The following is a 13044-nucleotide window of genomic DNA, read 5'->3' as shown; positions in this document are numbered from 1 at the left end:
TCCAACTATCAGGAAATCTTATTGGCTGAGCCTACAGGGGACACGGAATCTAACCACTTCTGGTCAGTGCATTGCTACAACCCTTTCTTGCTTGGGTTGTAACAAGAGCCCCTAACTGGTCTGTTTCTACCTATTGCTGCCCTAAAGTTGGTTCTCACCACAGCAATCAAAGTGATTTTTTAAAAAAATATTTATTTATTTGAGAGAAAGAAAGAGACCGAGATAGCGACAGAGAGCACGAGTGGGAGGAGAGGGAGGAGCAGGCTCCTGCTGATCAGGGAGCCCAACGTGGGGCTCGATTCTAAGACCCCAGGATCATGACCTGAGCCGAAGGCAGATGCTTAATGGACTGAGCCACCCAGGTGCCCCCAACGTGACTTTTTTTTAAAGCCTTTTTTTTTTTTAAACAGTTTTAGGTTCACAGCAAAATTGAGAGGAAAGTACAGAGATTTCCCCTATGCTTCCTGACCCTACACGTGTACAGAGTGGTATATTTGTTACAATTGATAAATCTACACAGATACATCTTAATCATCCAAAGTCCATAGTTTACACTGGGTTTACTCTTGGTGTTGTACCTTCTATGAGTTTGGACACATGTACAATGACATACCTACCATTATACAGAGTATTTTCAGTGCCCTAAAAATCCTGTATTCCACCTTTTCATGCCTCCCCCTACAACCTCTGGCAACCACTAATCTTTTTGCTACCTTTTCCAGTATGTCATAATAGTTGAATCGTAGAGTATGTAGCCTTTTTGGATTGGCTTCTTTCATTTAATAATATACATTGAAGTTTCCTCCATGTCTTTTCATGGCTTGATAGATGGTTTCTTTTTACTACTGAATAATATTCCATTGTCCAATATACCACAGTTTATTTACCACCTACCAAAGAACATCCTGGTTGCTTCCAAGAAATCATTTGCACAATTTAGTCTTCATTTAAGTCCAAGGGAGACAGTGCTATGAAGAGTGTGACCCCACAGTGCTGAAAGGAGCTTTAACCAAACTTAAACCAGGATTACTACTAAAATAGAAGATCACATTGGTAAAACAATAAAAAAGTTTGAATTTTGTTTACAAGCCACTATTATCTATGTAGGTAGCATTGTAGTCTCAGAAATTTCAGTAAATGATAATCATCATTTGGTCCAGTATAATATCTAGTTAGCATGCAGGTATTAGTGGAAAATAATCCGTTTTTTTTGTTGTTGTTGTTGTTTTGTTTTTTTAAAGATTTTATTTGTTTGACAGAGGGAGACACAGCGAGAGAGGGAACACAAGGAGAGGGAGTGGGAGAGGGAGAAGCAGGCTTCCCGCCAAGCAGGGAGCCCGATGCCGGGCTCGATCCCAGGACCCTGGGATCATGACCTGAGCTGAAGGCAGACACTCAACGACTGAGCCACCCAGGCGCCCCGGTTTTTTTTTTTTTTAATACATGGCAGCTACATAAATAGGGAAGATTTCTAGCCATGCGCAGATGGACTTTGTGTAATTTTAAGATGCCATAAATGAATGTTAACTCATAAAAGAACTCTGACATTTTAAAATATCTTCACATCTCCATGCCTCTGCTCATGCTGTTTGTCTTTCCTGGAATTTTCATCCCTTCCTTGTCAACTCTTACAAACTCCTCCTTATCCTCCAAAAGCCAGCCAGAGTCACATTTTCTCTCTGGCTTTTCTTGGCATGGTCTTCCTGCCAAGGGTTCTCCTCCCTAAGGTTAATTGATTAATTGCTTCCTCCTTTGTGTTCCCAAAGCATTTATCGCAGAGTATGCATTTTATTTATGTACCTGCCTCTGAGTTTAAAGGGCACCTTCATCACCTTTGTTTCTCTAGTGACTGTCACAGTCCCTATCTCATAATATCTGCTCAATAAAATGGATTTGAATTTGAAGCATTAGACCATTTTTACCTTCGTCACTGATTCATCCAGCGAATATTTATTAAGAACTTTTAATATGCAAGGTGCTGTGTTATGGGCTCTCAAGTTACTAAAAAAAGAGAATTGGATGCCCGATTTCTTAAAAACCTCAAATATAATATAATAAGAAAAAACAAGTCCTGCATAAAAGTAACTATAAAACATGGTTGTGTTATTTTCAAGGAGAGGTATGTGTAAGCGCACGTGTGTAGGTGATTACGTCACGCTAGGGTTCAAGAATTTCTTCCTATTCACTAAGGAAATGTTCTTCCATAGCAAATGGTTAAAAAGCTGTGATTAAAAACTGATTCATTTGATGTCTCATAAAAGGTTAAATTCTCTGCTAGATCTAAAAATACATGTCTCTCCCTCACTTTGGTGTACTGTCCTACACTATTAGATTTAAAGCACTGCTCAGGTTTGCTGCTACTTGCCAAACAGTCTACACTTAAAGTAGAGAAAGTTTCTTTTGGTGCCTTGAGGTATGAATTTTATGCATTCCTAATTTTTAGAAAATCACCTCAAGTGGTAGATCCTTTATGTGTTGCTGCACGTTCATTCCTAATTCCCATTAAGAAATTGGCTCTAGAATGCTTGGACAAAAGTTAACAGTAATGTCATAGAAATGAAAAACCCAAACCACATTTTAAGGACAATTTTTTAAAAATTTGGTGAGCATACTTCAATTACTCAACACTGAATTGTATTTAAGCCAGTAGCATTTTTTTTTTAAAATGTAGATTGTCTTTTCCACATTATGATATAAGATGTAAGAGCTTGCTTGATTGCAGATGTTAACTGGTCATCACCAGCAATTTTTCTGTTTTCATTTAGACTTGGATTATCACTTGCATTTATCTTCAACTACTCCTATTTAATCCTCTGGTCAAAACTAAAGGGATCTGCAGGAACCGTGTAACTGATGATGTGAAAGACGTTACAAAATTGGTAAGTAAGGAATGCTTTCAATAGCTGTGGGGTTTTTTTCCTTGTGTTTTTTTGAAAAGATTTCATTTTTTTCTTGTCCCAAGTTAGTATTTTTCCAAGACAAAGAAAGAAATCAATGAGTTATTCTAAAGGGTGTATAGAGAGCAAGTAGGGAGATATTACGATGAAGGAGAATCTGTTGGTAAAATTGGTAATATCGCTGCAGTGACTTTGTTTCTTTGCTCATTTTTTTTGTCTCGGTCACAGGCAGCGAAGGACACTGGAGAGTTCTCTGTGTGCTGATGTGGTAGCACTAACTTGTTCCCCATTATCTCTGTAGTGGGTTCCTCAGTGTGTCTTTTGTCCCCTCCATGCCTTCCTTCTCTTCTCTAACAAGCCTAACAAAAAAAACCTGAGATAGCCATTCTCCCGTTTCCAACAGCATGAAGACCCCGTCACATGTGGGTGGGTATGTGCTCCCTCTGGGAACATAGCTGGAGAAGTGATTCGTTACCCAAATGTTGAACAGACTCATCTCCCACATTTGTCACATTGGAACTCATCCCTCAGCAAAAGCCATTTTACACCAGTGCCCCTTGGTCATGGCTAGCTTCATGCCATGATTCTCTTAAAATGCATACCAAGGAGAGAGAGATAATAGAGCATCTGGAATGCATTCTACCCAGCTCTCCTGATCTAGGGGAGATTTTACATGCCCATTTGAGCTACAATGTGTGACTTCAGGATGAGCAAACTTTGAGAAGCATTTTTTGTAAGTGCCTGGTTCAAAATTGCCAAGTGGCATTCTGTTATTTGAAAATTGTCTAGAGAACAGATGATACGAGCATAGGGAAGAAATAAGGGTCATGAAATGGAGAAAAGAAAGAAAATTATATTTGTTGAGATACTTGTTTTCCCTACTCTTGATATATATTTCCTGGTTTATGTTTTATTTGGGGTTTATAGCCAAATTTCAAAACAGAAGTTTAATTCTATGGTCAGAGTCTTTCTGGCTTAGCCTCAATGCAGTTAGTAACATACATACACACACACACACACACACACACACACACACAGTTTATGTGGATTCCTTAGAAGGATGTCTACAGGGTCCAGGTTTAAAAATTATTCTCTGATGCAGTAGCTGAAGATATATCAACACGTTTTATTTGAGGGGCTGGTGATCAAAGCAATGTAGCATTTGCCTGCTATGTGCCCATCTAAGTATTAAGGATGAGGTAAGGAAAGTTTTTGTTTTTTTTCAAAGATTTTATTTATTTATTTAAGAAGCAAGCACAAGCACAGGGAGGGACAGAGGGAGAGGCAGAGAATCTCAAGCAGACTCCGCATTAAGCACAGAGCCCGATGCGGGACTCAGAACCTGAAATCATGACCTGAGCTGAAACCAAGAGTCAGGCACTCAATCAACTGAGCCACCCAGTCACCCCTGTTTTGTTTTGTTTTTTTCAAAGACCATAAAGCATAGACCTCTTCCTCAAGTTGCTTGTTAATCTGTGACCCAAGAAACTATACTAAAAAGAAAATATATGCTTATATTATAAATTTTATGTTGGTAAAAGGCACTCATTGGTAAAAAAATGTTCGTTCAGTGAATGAAGACCTAATGTGCTTCACTGTGGTAAACATCATGATCTCCTGTGGTGCTTATTAAAATTACAGGTGTCTGGACTGCACTCTAAGAAACGGATACAATGATAGGTCTGAAGAAGGGCTCTGGGCATCTCATTTTAAAGAAATTTCTGAAGGGAGATTTAAGAATTACTGCTCTAGATGGTCTGTTCAGTCAAAATTTGGAGACCAAAGTGTCTTGATCCTAATTCAGTCCCAATTCTTATTATGACTAGTTTTATCTATGTTACATAAATTTATATGGATGTCAGATTAACATGAGTCTCAAAAATATGATGCTTAAAGTAGTTCACAACTGGGAAATTACAGCTCTCATGGGGCTTGACTGTGGAGCTGAGGATGATCAGTGGAGATCTGCAGTGGTCCTAAGGAGCAAATATCAAATATATTGGCAATGAATCATAGTTGGAAGATGATGGATGGTATATTTGACCACAGGCCAAGCATATCCAAAATTAACATGGTATTAAAGAAAAACTACTTAGGGGCGCCTGGGTGGCTCAGTTGGTTGGGCGACTGCCTTTGGCTCAGGTCATGATCCTGGAGTCCCGGGATCGAGTCCCATATCGGGCTCCCTGTTCGGCGGGGAGTCTGCTTCTCCCTCTGACCCTCCCCCCTCTCGTGCTCGCTCACTCTCTCTCTCTCTGTCTCTCAAATAAATAAATAAAATCTTAAAAAAAAAAAAAAAGAAAGAAAAATTACTTATATGCATTATTACTTGCTAAGTGTTTAAGGAAAACTACTTAATGAGCATTACTTCCTGTGAAATATCGAACCTGTTTTTTCAAGTGGTGTAAGTAGGTATTACAAGCACCTTCCAAGATTATCCATCCTTGTCTTTGACCATCTGTTTATTTTCAGTCTGGTCCCTATCTGCTGATACAATGAAAAATGGCAAGAAGCATCACTGAGAAAGAAGAGCCTGGAAAAGAGATATTTATTAATATTGACACTAAAAGATAAATCCTCACCCCAAGAAAGCAAATGTAAAATCATTAGACTGAAAAAAGAGGGTTTTTTTCTCCCTTCCAGCAAATGACTCAGGGAAATTTTTTAATTTCAAGAGTTGATCTAGTGAAATTAGTGTGTTTAATTTGGATTATTGAGAAAAAAAATCAAGTTAGTAAAAAATAGGACTCAGGGGTGACTGAGAGGCTTAGTCGGTTAGGTGTCCAACTCTTGTTTTCAGCTCAGGTCTTGATCTCAGAGTTGTGAGATCGAGTCCCATGTTGGGCTCCACACTGGGTGTGGATCCTGCTTAAGAGTCTCTCTCCCTCTCTCTATGCCTCCCCCTTTCTCTTTCTCTCTCCCCCCCCCAAAAAATAGGACTCAGATTACTTCTAACTGAATAAAGACCTACATAATTCACAACCCATATTTCATAGAGTAGGAAATAGAAGAATAATCCCTGACCTCAAAATGTTCATGATCTAGTTTGGGAGATAAATTATCTCCATAAAAATATGAATGCATATCATTAATACCACAGTAATAACACATACATGGATGCCATTTAAAAGATTTCATGTAGGACCACCCTGTGCCAATATATTGGTTAAGGAATGGATTTTGGAATTTGGTAGACCTGCATTTAAATCCCAGCTTTTTGACCTTAAATAACTACCTTTCTAGATCTGTTTCTACTTCTCAATTTTATCTTATAGATTAAATAAGAGAATGTATATGTAAATTTATTTTTATCACAGTTATTGTCCTATAACTTCTTTGGGCCTCAGTTTCCTTATCAGTATTAAGATTAATAGTACTTCATAGAGTGATTATAAGGATTGAATCAGTAGAACAGTGTTAGGAACACAGCAAGTGCCTGCTAAATATTAGCTATTAGAAGTGGTAGTAGTGGTTGTGGGATCAGAGGATACTGGAGCTGAAAGGGAATTTAGAGACTGAGGGACGCCTGGGCAGCTCAGTCGGTTAAACCTCTGCCTTTGGCTCAGGTCATGATCCCAGGGTCCTGGGATCGAGCCCCATGTCAGGCTCCTTGCTCAGCGGGGAGCTTGCTTCTCCCTCTGCCTGCCGCTCCCCCTGTTTGTGCTCACTTGCTCTTGCACTCTCTCTCTCTCTCTCTGACAAAAATCTTTAAAAAATAAATAAATAAATAAGGAAACTGAGACCCAGAAATGGTGAGGCCCAGCTCTGGGTCCCGTTACCAGCACTGTGCCTTCTACAACAGTAGTTTTCAAAGTGGCTCCTAGCGTCCACACAGCCACTCTGCCTTCATTTGTGTATCTGGATGTCCAAATAAGACTTGATGTGGAAAAAAGAATCGAGCTGAAAAAATGTTGGAAGTCACTGCTATAAACCAGCATTTGTAGGATATCATTTGAGAATCATTCAATTACCACGTTTTAGGATACTTATGAAAAGTACAGCTGCCAGGGCTCCCACTGCGGAAATACTGAGTCTCAGCTTGTGAGGATGGGGTGTTTCCAACTAGCATCGTAGGTGATAGGGATTTGCATGGAAGTGCCAGAACTGCTTAGGCGATCATACTTCTAATGTTGACATTTTTTCATTTTGGGGGGAAAAAAAAAAAAAGAACAAAAACAAAACTGTGTTCTTATCCTTAGCCTAAAACTCATTAATTTGACTAATTCAGACAGCAACGTGAGGGACTTCAGAGTTATATAGATACAGAGAATCACGGCCTCTCTCTGAAGTACAGTGGGGCAATTCCATAATGATACTTTGTCAGGTTGCACCTGTTAGAATAATTCAGCAATGCCCTGCCTCAAGGAGGTTACATAGAACAGAGGGATTTGCTTTACAGGCACAACCTTGGTACATTCGATTGGAGAGAAAAAAAGTAAGTTGACAGTACCACTTTTCTTACCTTGTGATCCCAGTAATCTCTTTGACTGAAATCATTTCTTTGCAGTCTCTACCGGTTCCTCCTCTGCATGAGGTGCAACTGGTACTGTGCCCACTGATCTGAAGTCTGTTTCCTTGGGATGGTTCTCATGTCACAGAAGCACATGATTTATGACCTTACGGTCATTTTTTTTTTTTTTTTAATTTCTTCTTGGACACTTTGTGCTGCCCCTATAGTCCCCATGGTTTTCATTTGAAATCCTTCTGGCATGTTTGCTCAGCAGAATAGTTCATCTATTTACAGAACATTTTGCTTTGTTTCTAAAAAATGTTGCAAGACTTGTTTTAAATGACAAACTCAGACCTACCTAAGGAAAGGGTCAAGTATATGGGAAGAGGATGAAACAAACTTTAAACACTTGTATCTCTGGGACAATTAGGCTGCAGCTTTTAACAGTTGTGTTCTAGAAGGAGGCATCCAAATATTGAAATAGTTCAAATTGGTTTCCTCTTTTGTTCTTCGTACTGTTCCCTTCATTTGTGATCATAGTTTTCTTTCATTTGGGGGAATTTAAATGTGACTATGTTGCTTTTTAAAAACTTTTTTGTTTTAAAATATCTACTAAGTAATTATTTGTCTTCCTCAAAATGTTCAAGGCAGGTTGCTTCCCAGCTCCATCTTATAAAGGTGAAATTACTCTGTCTTTCCCAGGTCAGTCTACAAATCAGAATAGAATTAAAACTCAGGAATTCATGGTTTTTGTGGTCTTATGATAGGCACTTATTTTAACACATGACTCTTAGAGTGTAACGTAATGGGAGTTTATAAAAATATCTCAGATAAATTTCACTTTGGACAGTTTTGAATAATCCTGATTTTTATTCTTCTTCAAGTACAATGTTTTTCAAATAGAATTACTACTGCATTAAAATAAAGTTTTGGAGTCTCTGAGTCTTTCCATTTCTAGATGAATTCTGAGCTTTTCTAAGTATATCTTCTCTTTAAAAGCAGAAATCTCAGGGGTGCCTGGGTGGCTCAGTTGGTTAAGTGGCTCAGGTCATGATCCCAGGACCCTGTGTCAGGCTCCCTGCTCAGTGGGGAGTCTGCTTCTCCCTCTGCCTCTCCTCCTTGCTCATGCTCTCTCTCTCTCTCTCTCTCTCTCAAATAAATAAATAAAAATTTTAAAACATCTTTTAGTAAAAAAAATAATAAAAAAATAAAAGCAGAGATCTCAGAGGCACCTGGGTGGCTCAGTCAATTAAGCCTCCTACTCTTGATTTTAGCTGAGGTAATGATCTCAAGGTCATGAGATTGAGTCCCTTACATCTGGCTCCGCCCTTGACAGATTCTCTCTCTCCTCCTCTCCCACTTACCTCACTCGTGTTTTCTCTCTCTCAATATATCTTTAAAAATAAAAAAATAAAATAAAAGCAGAGATCTCATGGGGGCGCCTGGGTGGCTCAGTTGGTTAAACATCCAACTCTTGATTTCGGTTCAGGTCATGATCTCAGGGTCTTGAGATTGAGCCCTGTGTCAGGCTCCAGGCTGAGCATAGAATAGAACCTGCTTAAGGTTCTCTCTCCCTCTGCCCACACCCCCGCACTGTGCCTGCATGCTCTCTCTCTTTCTCTCTCTCTCTCTCTCTCAAAAAAATAAATAAATAAATAAAATAAATGAAAGCAGAGATCTCCTACAGTCTTTTGGGGTTGGGTTTTCCTTTTTCTATTTTGGACCTTTGAAGAACAATGGTTTGGCAGCTGGATAATTTTTAAAGTTTATTTTTATTAGTTTGCTACACTTAGCATTTTAATTTCTTCTCCTGCAGGCGGTAGAAATTTCCTCTTCTATTTAAAACTAAATTTTGGACTAGCAGTATTCAAAGAAAGGACAGAAGTGTATTGGAAAGAATATTTGTAAAAACTGACAAATGCCCTGCTATATTACCAAATGTGGCAGTCTTATTGTGAAGAAAAAAATCATTCTTCCTTTATAGAATGAACCACTTAGGTACTATAGCTCTTGTTCCTTGACTTTTTAAAGCAAGTTATTGTGTGAGTATCCAGCAACCATGCAAAGCATTTTATTTGGATGCTGTCCTTTAATCATTACAAACCTAGGAGGTAATTATTTTTACCCCCAGTTTATTGATTAGGAAGCTGAGACCTAGTGATAACTAACTTGACCATCCTTACCTGGAAATAGAAAACTGAGTGGAGAAGTTCAAACCCATAACTACCTGTCTCTGGAACACATGAACCTAGTTCATAATTTACAATGTCTTAATTTAAGATTTAAATATCAACTGCAGTTTAAGAATTATCATTGTAACCTCTTGAATTTTATTTCCTAGGTAGTAGTCACCTTATGATTAAGAAGTGGTCCTATTGTAGATCTTCTTTTAATCTCTCTTTTAAAATTTTTTTTTTATTTTTTATTATTTTTTGGAGGGAGATGAGTCCTCTAACTATTTAGGTATTTTTCACTGAGAAAAGAGGACTCAGAAAAGTCTTGTAAAGTTGTCATCTTATTTTTTTTTTTTAAGCTCTGAGTTATTATCGAAAAACAAATACCTTTGAAAACTAAAGACAGTTCTCCTGGTGGGTTTAATTGTTAGTATTAACAGGGGATGACTTATAAGGAAAAATAAAAAAGCAAAAAGCTTTCTCCTGTGTTATTTCTGAAAACCAGCATTATACTAAGCTGCTATACATGAGTGAGTTGGGATATTTAAATATAAGCATAGATTTCCCCCCCTCTGTAGCAGTGATTCTTAAACTTCTCTGGGTCTGATGAGACTCTGGAAACTGTGAACTCTTTCTCCAGAGACATTCACTTATGCACAACATTTTATGTACAGTACCAAGGGAATCAGGAGTTACCACTACTGCATTTTGATTCTTAACCTTGCACCAGGGAGAAACAACTGAGACAAGGAAGTGTTTCAGCAAAGATGTCCAAGAAGCCACTGATTTCATGAGCTTTAGAGACCTCGATGACATTTGAATCATGAGATCCAAAGATTTTAGATTAGTGATCTAGAGAGGGCATTAAGCGTTCTAACTATGAGTTCTTTTTTCTTCTGAGTCCAAATACCTTTAGGACCTGGTATGCAGCCAGTGCTTGTTGGCATAAAAAGACTTTTTCTTGGCTGAGTTTTCAGCGTTTTCTCATGATGTTCCCTTATGCGTTTGGTTTTGTTTTTGTGTTTCCCAGTGTCACTGAGTAGGGTCAATCCTAAAGACACCCAATGGGGCCCATCTAGTAGAGCAAGCCCATCATAAAGTGACTTGTTTTTGCAGTTTTATGCATTTTACAAGTCCTGGACTTATTTTACTAGAATTGATTTGTTTTCAAAATCTATAGTTTTGATTACTCATCCATTTAACCCTATCATCAGGCTACTTCCCTGGAATCTAAACCTCATTTCTGGTTTTTTCATCTTCCAATCTCTATATAAATATTTAATACACATTCAGCACTTTTCTAGTGGTCTTCTAAACTTTTCCTGGTCTCCGTTCTATCCTTAGTCCAATCCATACCTTCCAAACCTGTCTTCCTGAATTTACTATCCTGATCCCTCCTTGTTTGGATGCCCGGTGTAGCACCACTACTTCCATGAGAAACTTAGATCTGACTACATTTTTAGTAATTACCTAGTACCCTTTATTTTGCAGACAAGTGGTAGAAGTTCTGTGGAGAGGAAATGAGGCAGAAGTGACTTGCTTGTAGGGTTTGGTGGTAGAGCATGTCCTACTGAATGTCACTGCCTCCCATTGGGCCTCCTTAGCCCAACAGTAAAGTCCTTCTCTAATGTGGCTTTCTTGGCATATTTCCTTTCTCTTACCTGCTGGAGCCTGATTTATCTGTCCGTGGTCTCCCGAACATACCTGTGCTTTCCCATTTCCTTTTCTTTGCATATGACCCCTCCTCCATCTAGAATGTCCCACTCTCTTGCAATTAATAGAAACTCATCTTCGTGTACATACCATGCTTAAGCACTAGGTGTTTTAAATGAGTTATTTAGTCCTTATTTAGTCTTTAGAAATTCACTAGCTAGATTTTTGTTATGATTCCCATTTTACACATGTCAAAATTAAAGCAGATTAAGTAACTTGCCTAAGATCTGAGTTAACACGCAGGAGGCCCTGGATCCAACAGTGTGTCCCCAGAACCTGTGCCATGACTCCTCCATTAAACTAACATCTTCTAAATTCCAGGCCAGAGGCTCCCTCCCTCTGCACTGTCAGACTTTCTATAATGATCAATGTATATCAAAGAAGCTGAATTTATCACAAAAATATCTGTGTTCTCTGAGTGCTCTTCAACACACTCCCAAGTGCTTAGAAAGTCATATAATAATTCATGAAGCAACCATAAAAATCTACACCTTGACTTCCCAAGTTCTCTTCCAAATGTAATTGGAAAAGAACCAATGTCAGCCAAGAGAGTAATAAAGGGAGACTGCTTTGTAGAGGATGGTGCTGAGCAAAGCATGGAGGGCTGGGTTTGTATCCTCCCTCCATCAAGAACTCCTGATGCCTGCTACCTGGAGATACCAGTTAGCCCCCCGGAGCCTCCATGTCTTCATCTATAAAACAGGCTTAATAGTATATATCTCATGAGATCATGGCAAAGGCTGTATATGAAAACTTGTTATAAATTGCAAAGCATTTTTCAAAAATAGAATTTTCATCCCATCGGAAATTAAATCTCCGTAAATCAGTTTAAGACAGAAATTATTACTATAGACCGCCTCCAAGTAGTAAGGTATGGAGATTTCAGTGTGTTTCAGTAAGGTTTCTTTGACTTCTTTCAACTGATTCTTATATATAAATTACTAATAAAATGGAATTGGCCATATCCCTTACATTTTTTTCTGCTCATTAGGTTTATGTATATACTCCGGTCCTAAGCTTTCTGAATACTAATTCTGTCAATTTTATATAGGTAGATAGATACAGATAATGTGAATTATTCTTAAGGAGGGGCTAGAATGTCAAGCAGGTTGTGTTCAGAACACCTGCCACTTCTTGTCATGTTTCTCCATCTGGAATGGCTTTAATTGACATGGTTGGTTCATAACATAGTAAAATGTTGCTGCTCAGTCTAATTCCAGTGTTTCTACCTGCAAAAGTGTCAGCTGTGTCTTTGCTAGCAGAGCTTACATAAAATGGGTCATTTTGCTCTTCAAAAATGGGCATGAAGATCCAAAGACAAAAGAAATTTTAGAAGCCTGGTGGGAAATTTGACCGAGAGGAAGGAAGTACCCAGGACAGATGTGCAGAGAGTGGATGAAATGTGTAGTACAACCACAGTGGCGAGGGAGGCTTGACTGTCAGAGAGCTGAGTTTTAGTCCATACTTGACACCCAGTAACTGTGCGACCTTGGTCTAGTTACTTGATCTCTTTGAGCCTCAAGCTCTTTGTCTGTTCAATAGAGATAATATGTCACAGGGATCAGAAGAGTGGATGTGATCCTGCAACATAAGCCCTGATTGAGCACAGTACCTGGCACATACTGAGAAAATATCAGCCTCGAGACTGAGATGAGTGTGAGGTGGTACCATTAGAGGGATCAGTTCCTACCTTGGCTCCCTTCTGACTCACTTAGGCCTTTGCCTATATTCCTTTCTCACCAAATTTTTCTCAGATTCTAGAAGCTTTTGGCATGGCCAGGAAGAAACCTACAGATTGTGTTATGGGAGA

The 13044-nt window shown here is 38.8% G+C and overlaps 1 protein-coding gene across 6 annotated transcripts in view; it reads left to right on the top strand.

The window, feature by feature from the left end:
- The window catches only part of KITLG (KIT ligand), an 82070-nt gene that overhangs the window by 30998 nt on the left and 38028 nt on the right, over nucleotides 1–13044 (top strand). For all 6 annotated transcript variants that reach the window (XM_032416242.1, XM_032416239.1, XM_032416238.1 and 3 more), the window contains one exon: nucleotides 2766–2879. In XM_032416242.1, coding sequence (XP_032272133.1) covers nucleotides 2766–2879 — 114 coding nt within the window. The remainder of the gene's footprint in view (nucleotides 1–2765; nucleotides 2880–13044) is intronic.

This window comes from Phoca vitulina, unplaced genomic scaffold (genome assembly GCF_004348235.1).
Source record: "Phoca vitulina isolate PV1807 unplaced genomic scaffold, GSC_HSeal_1.0 scaffold19, whole genome shotgun sequence".
In the NCBI taxonomy this organism is placed as follows: Eukaryota; Metazoa; Chordata; class Mammalia; order Carnivora; family Phocidae; genus Phoca; species Phoca vitulina.
The sequence above is the reverse complement of the archived record's forward strand: the minus strand, read 5'-3'. Positions and strand labels throughout refer to the sequence as shown.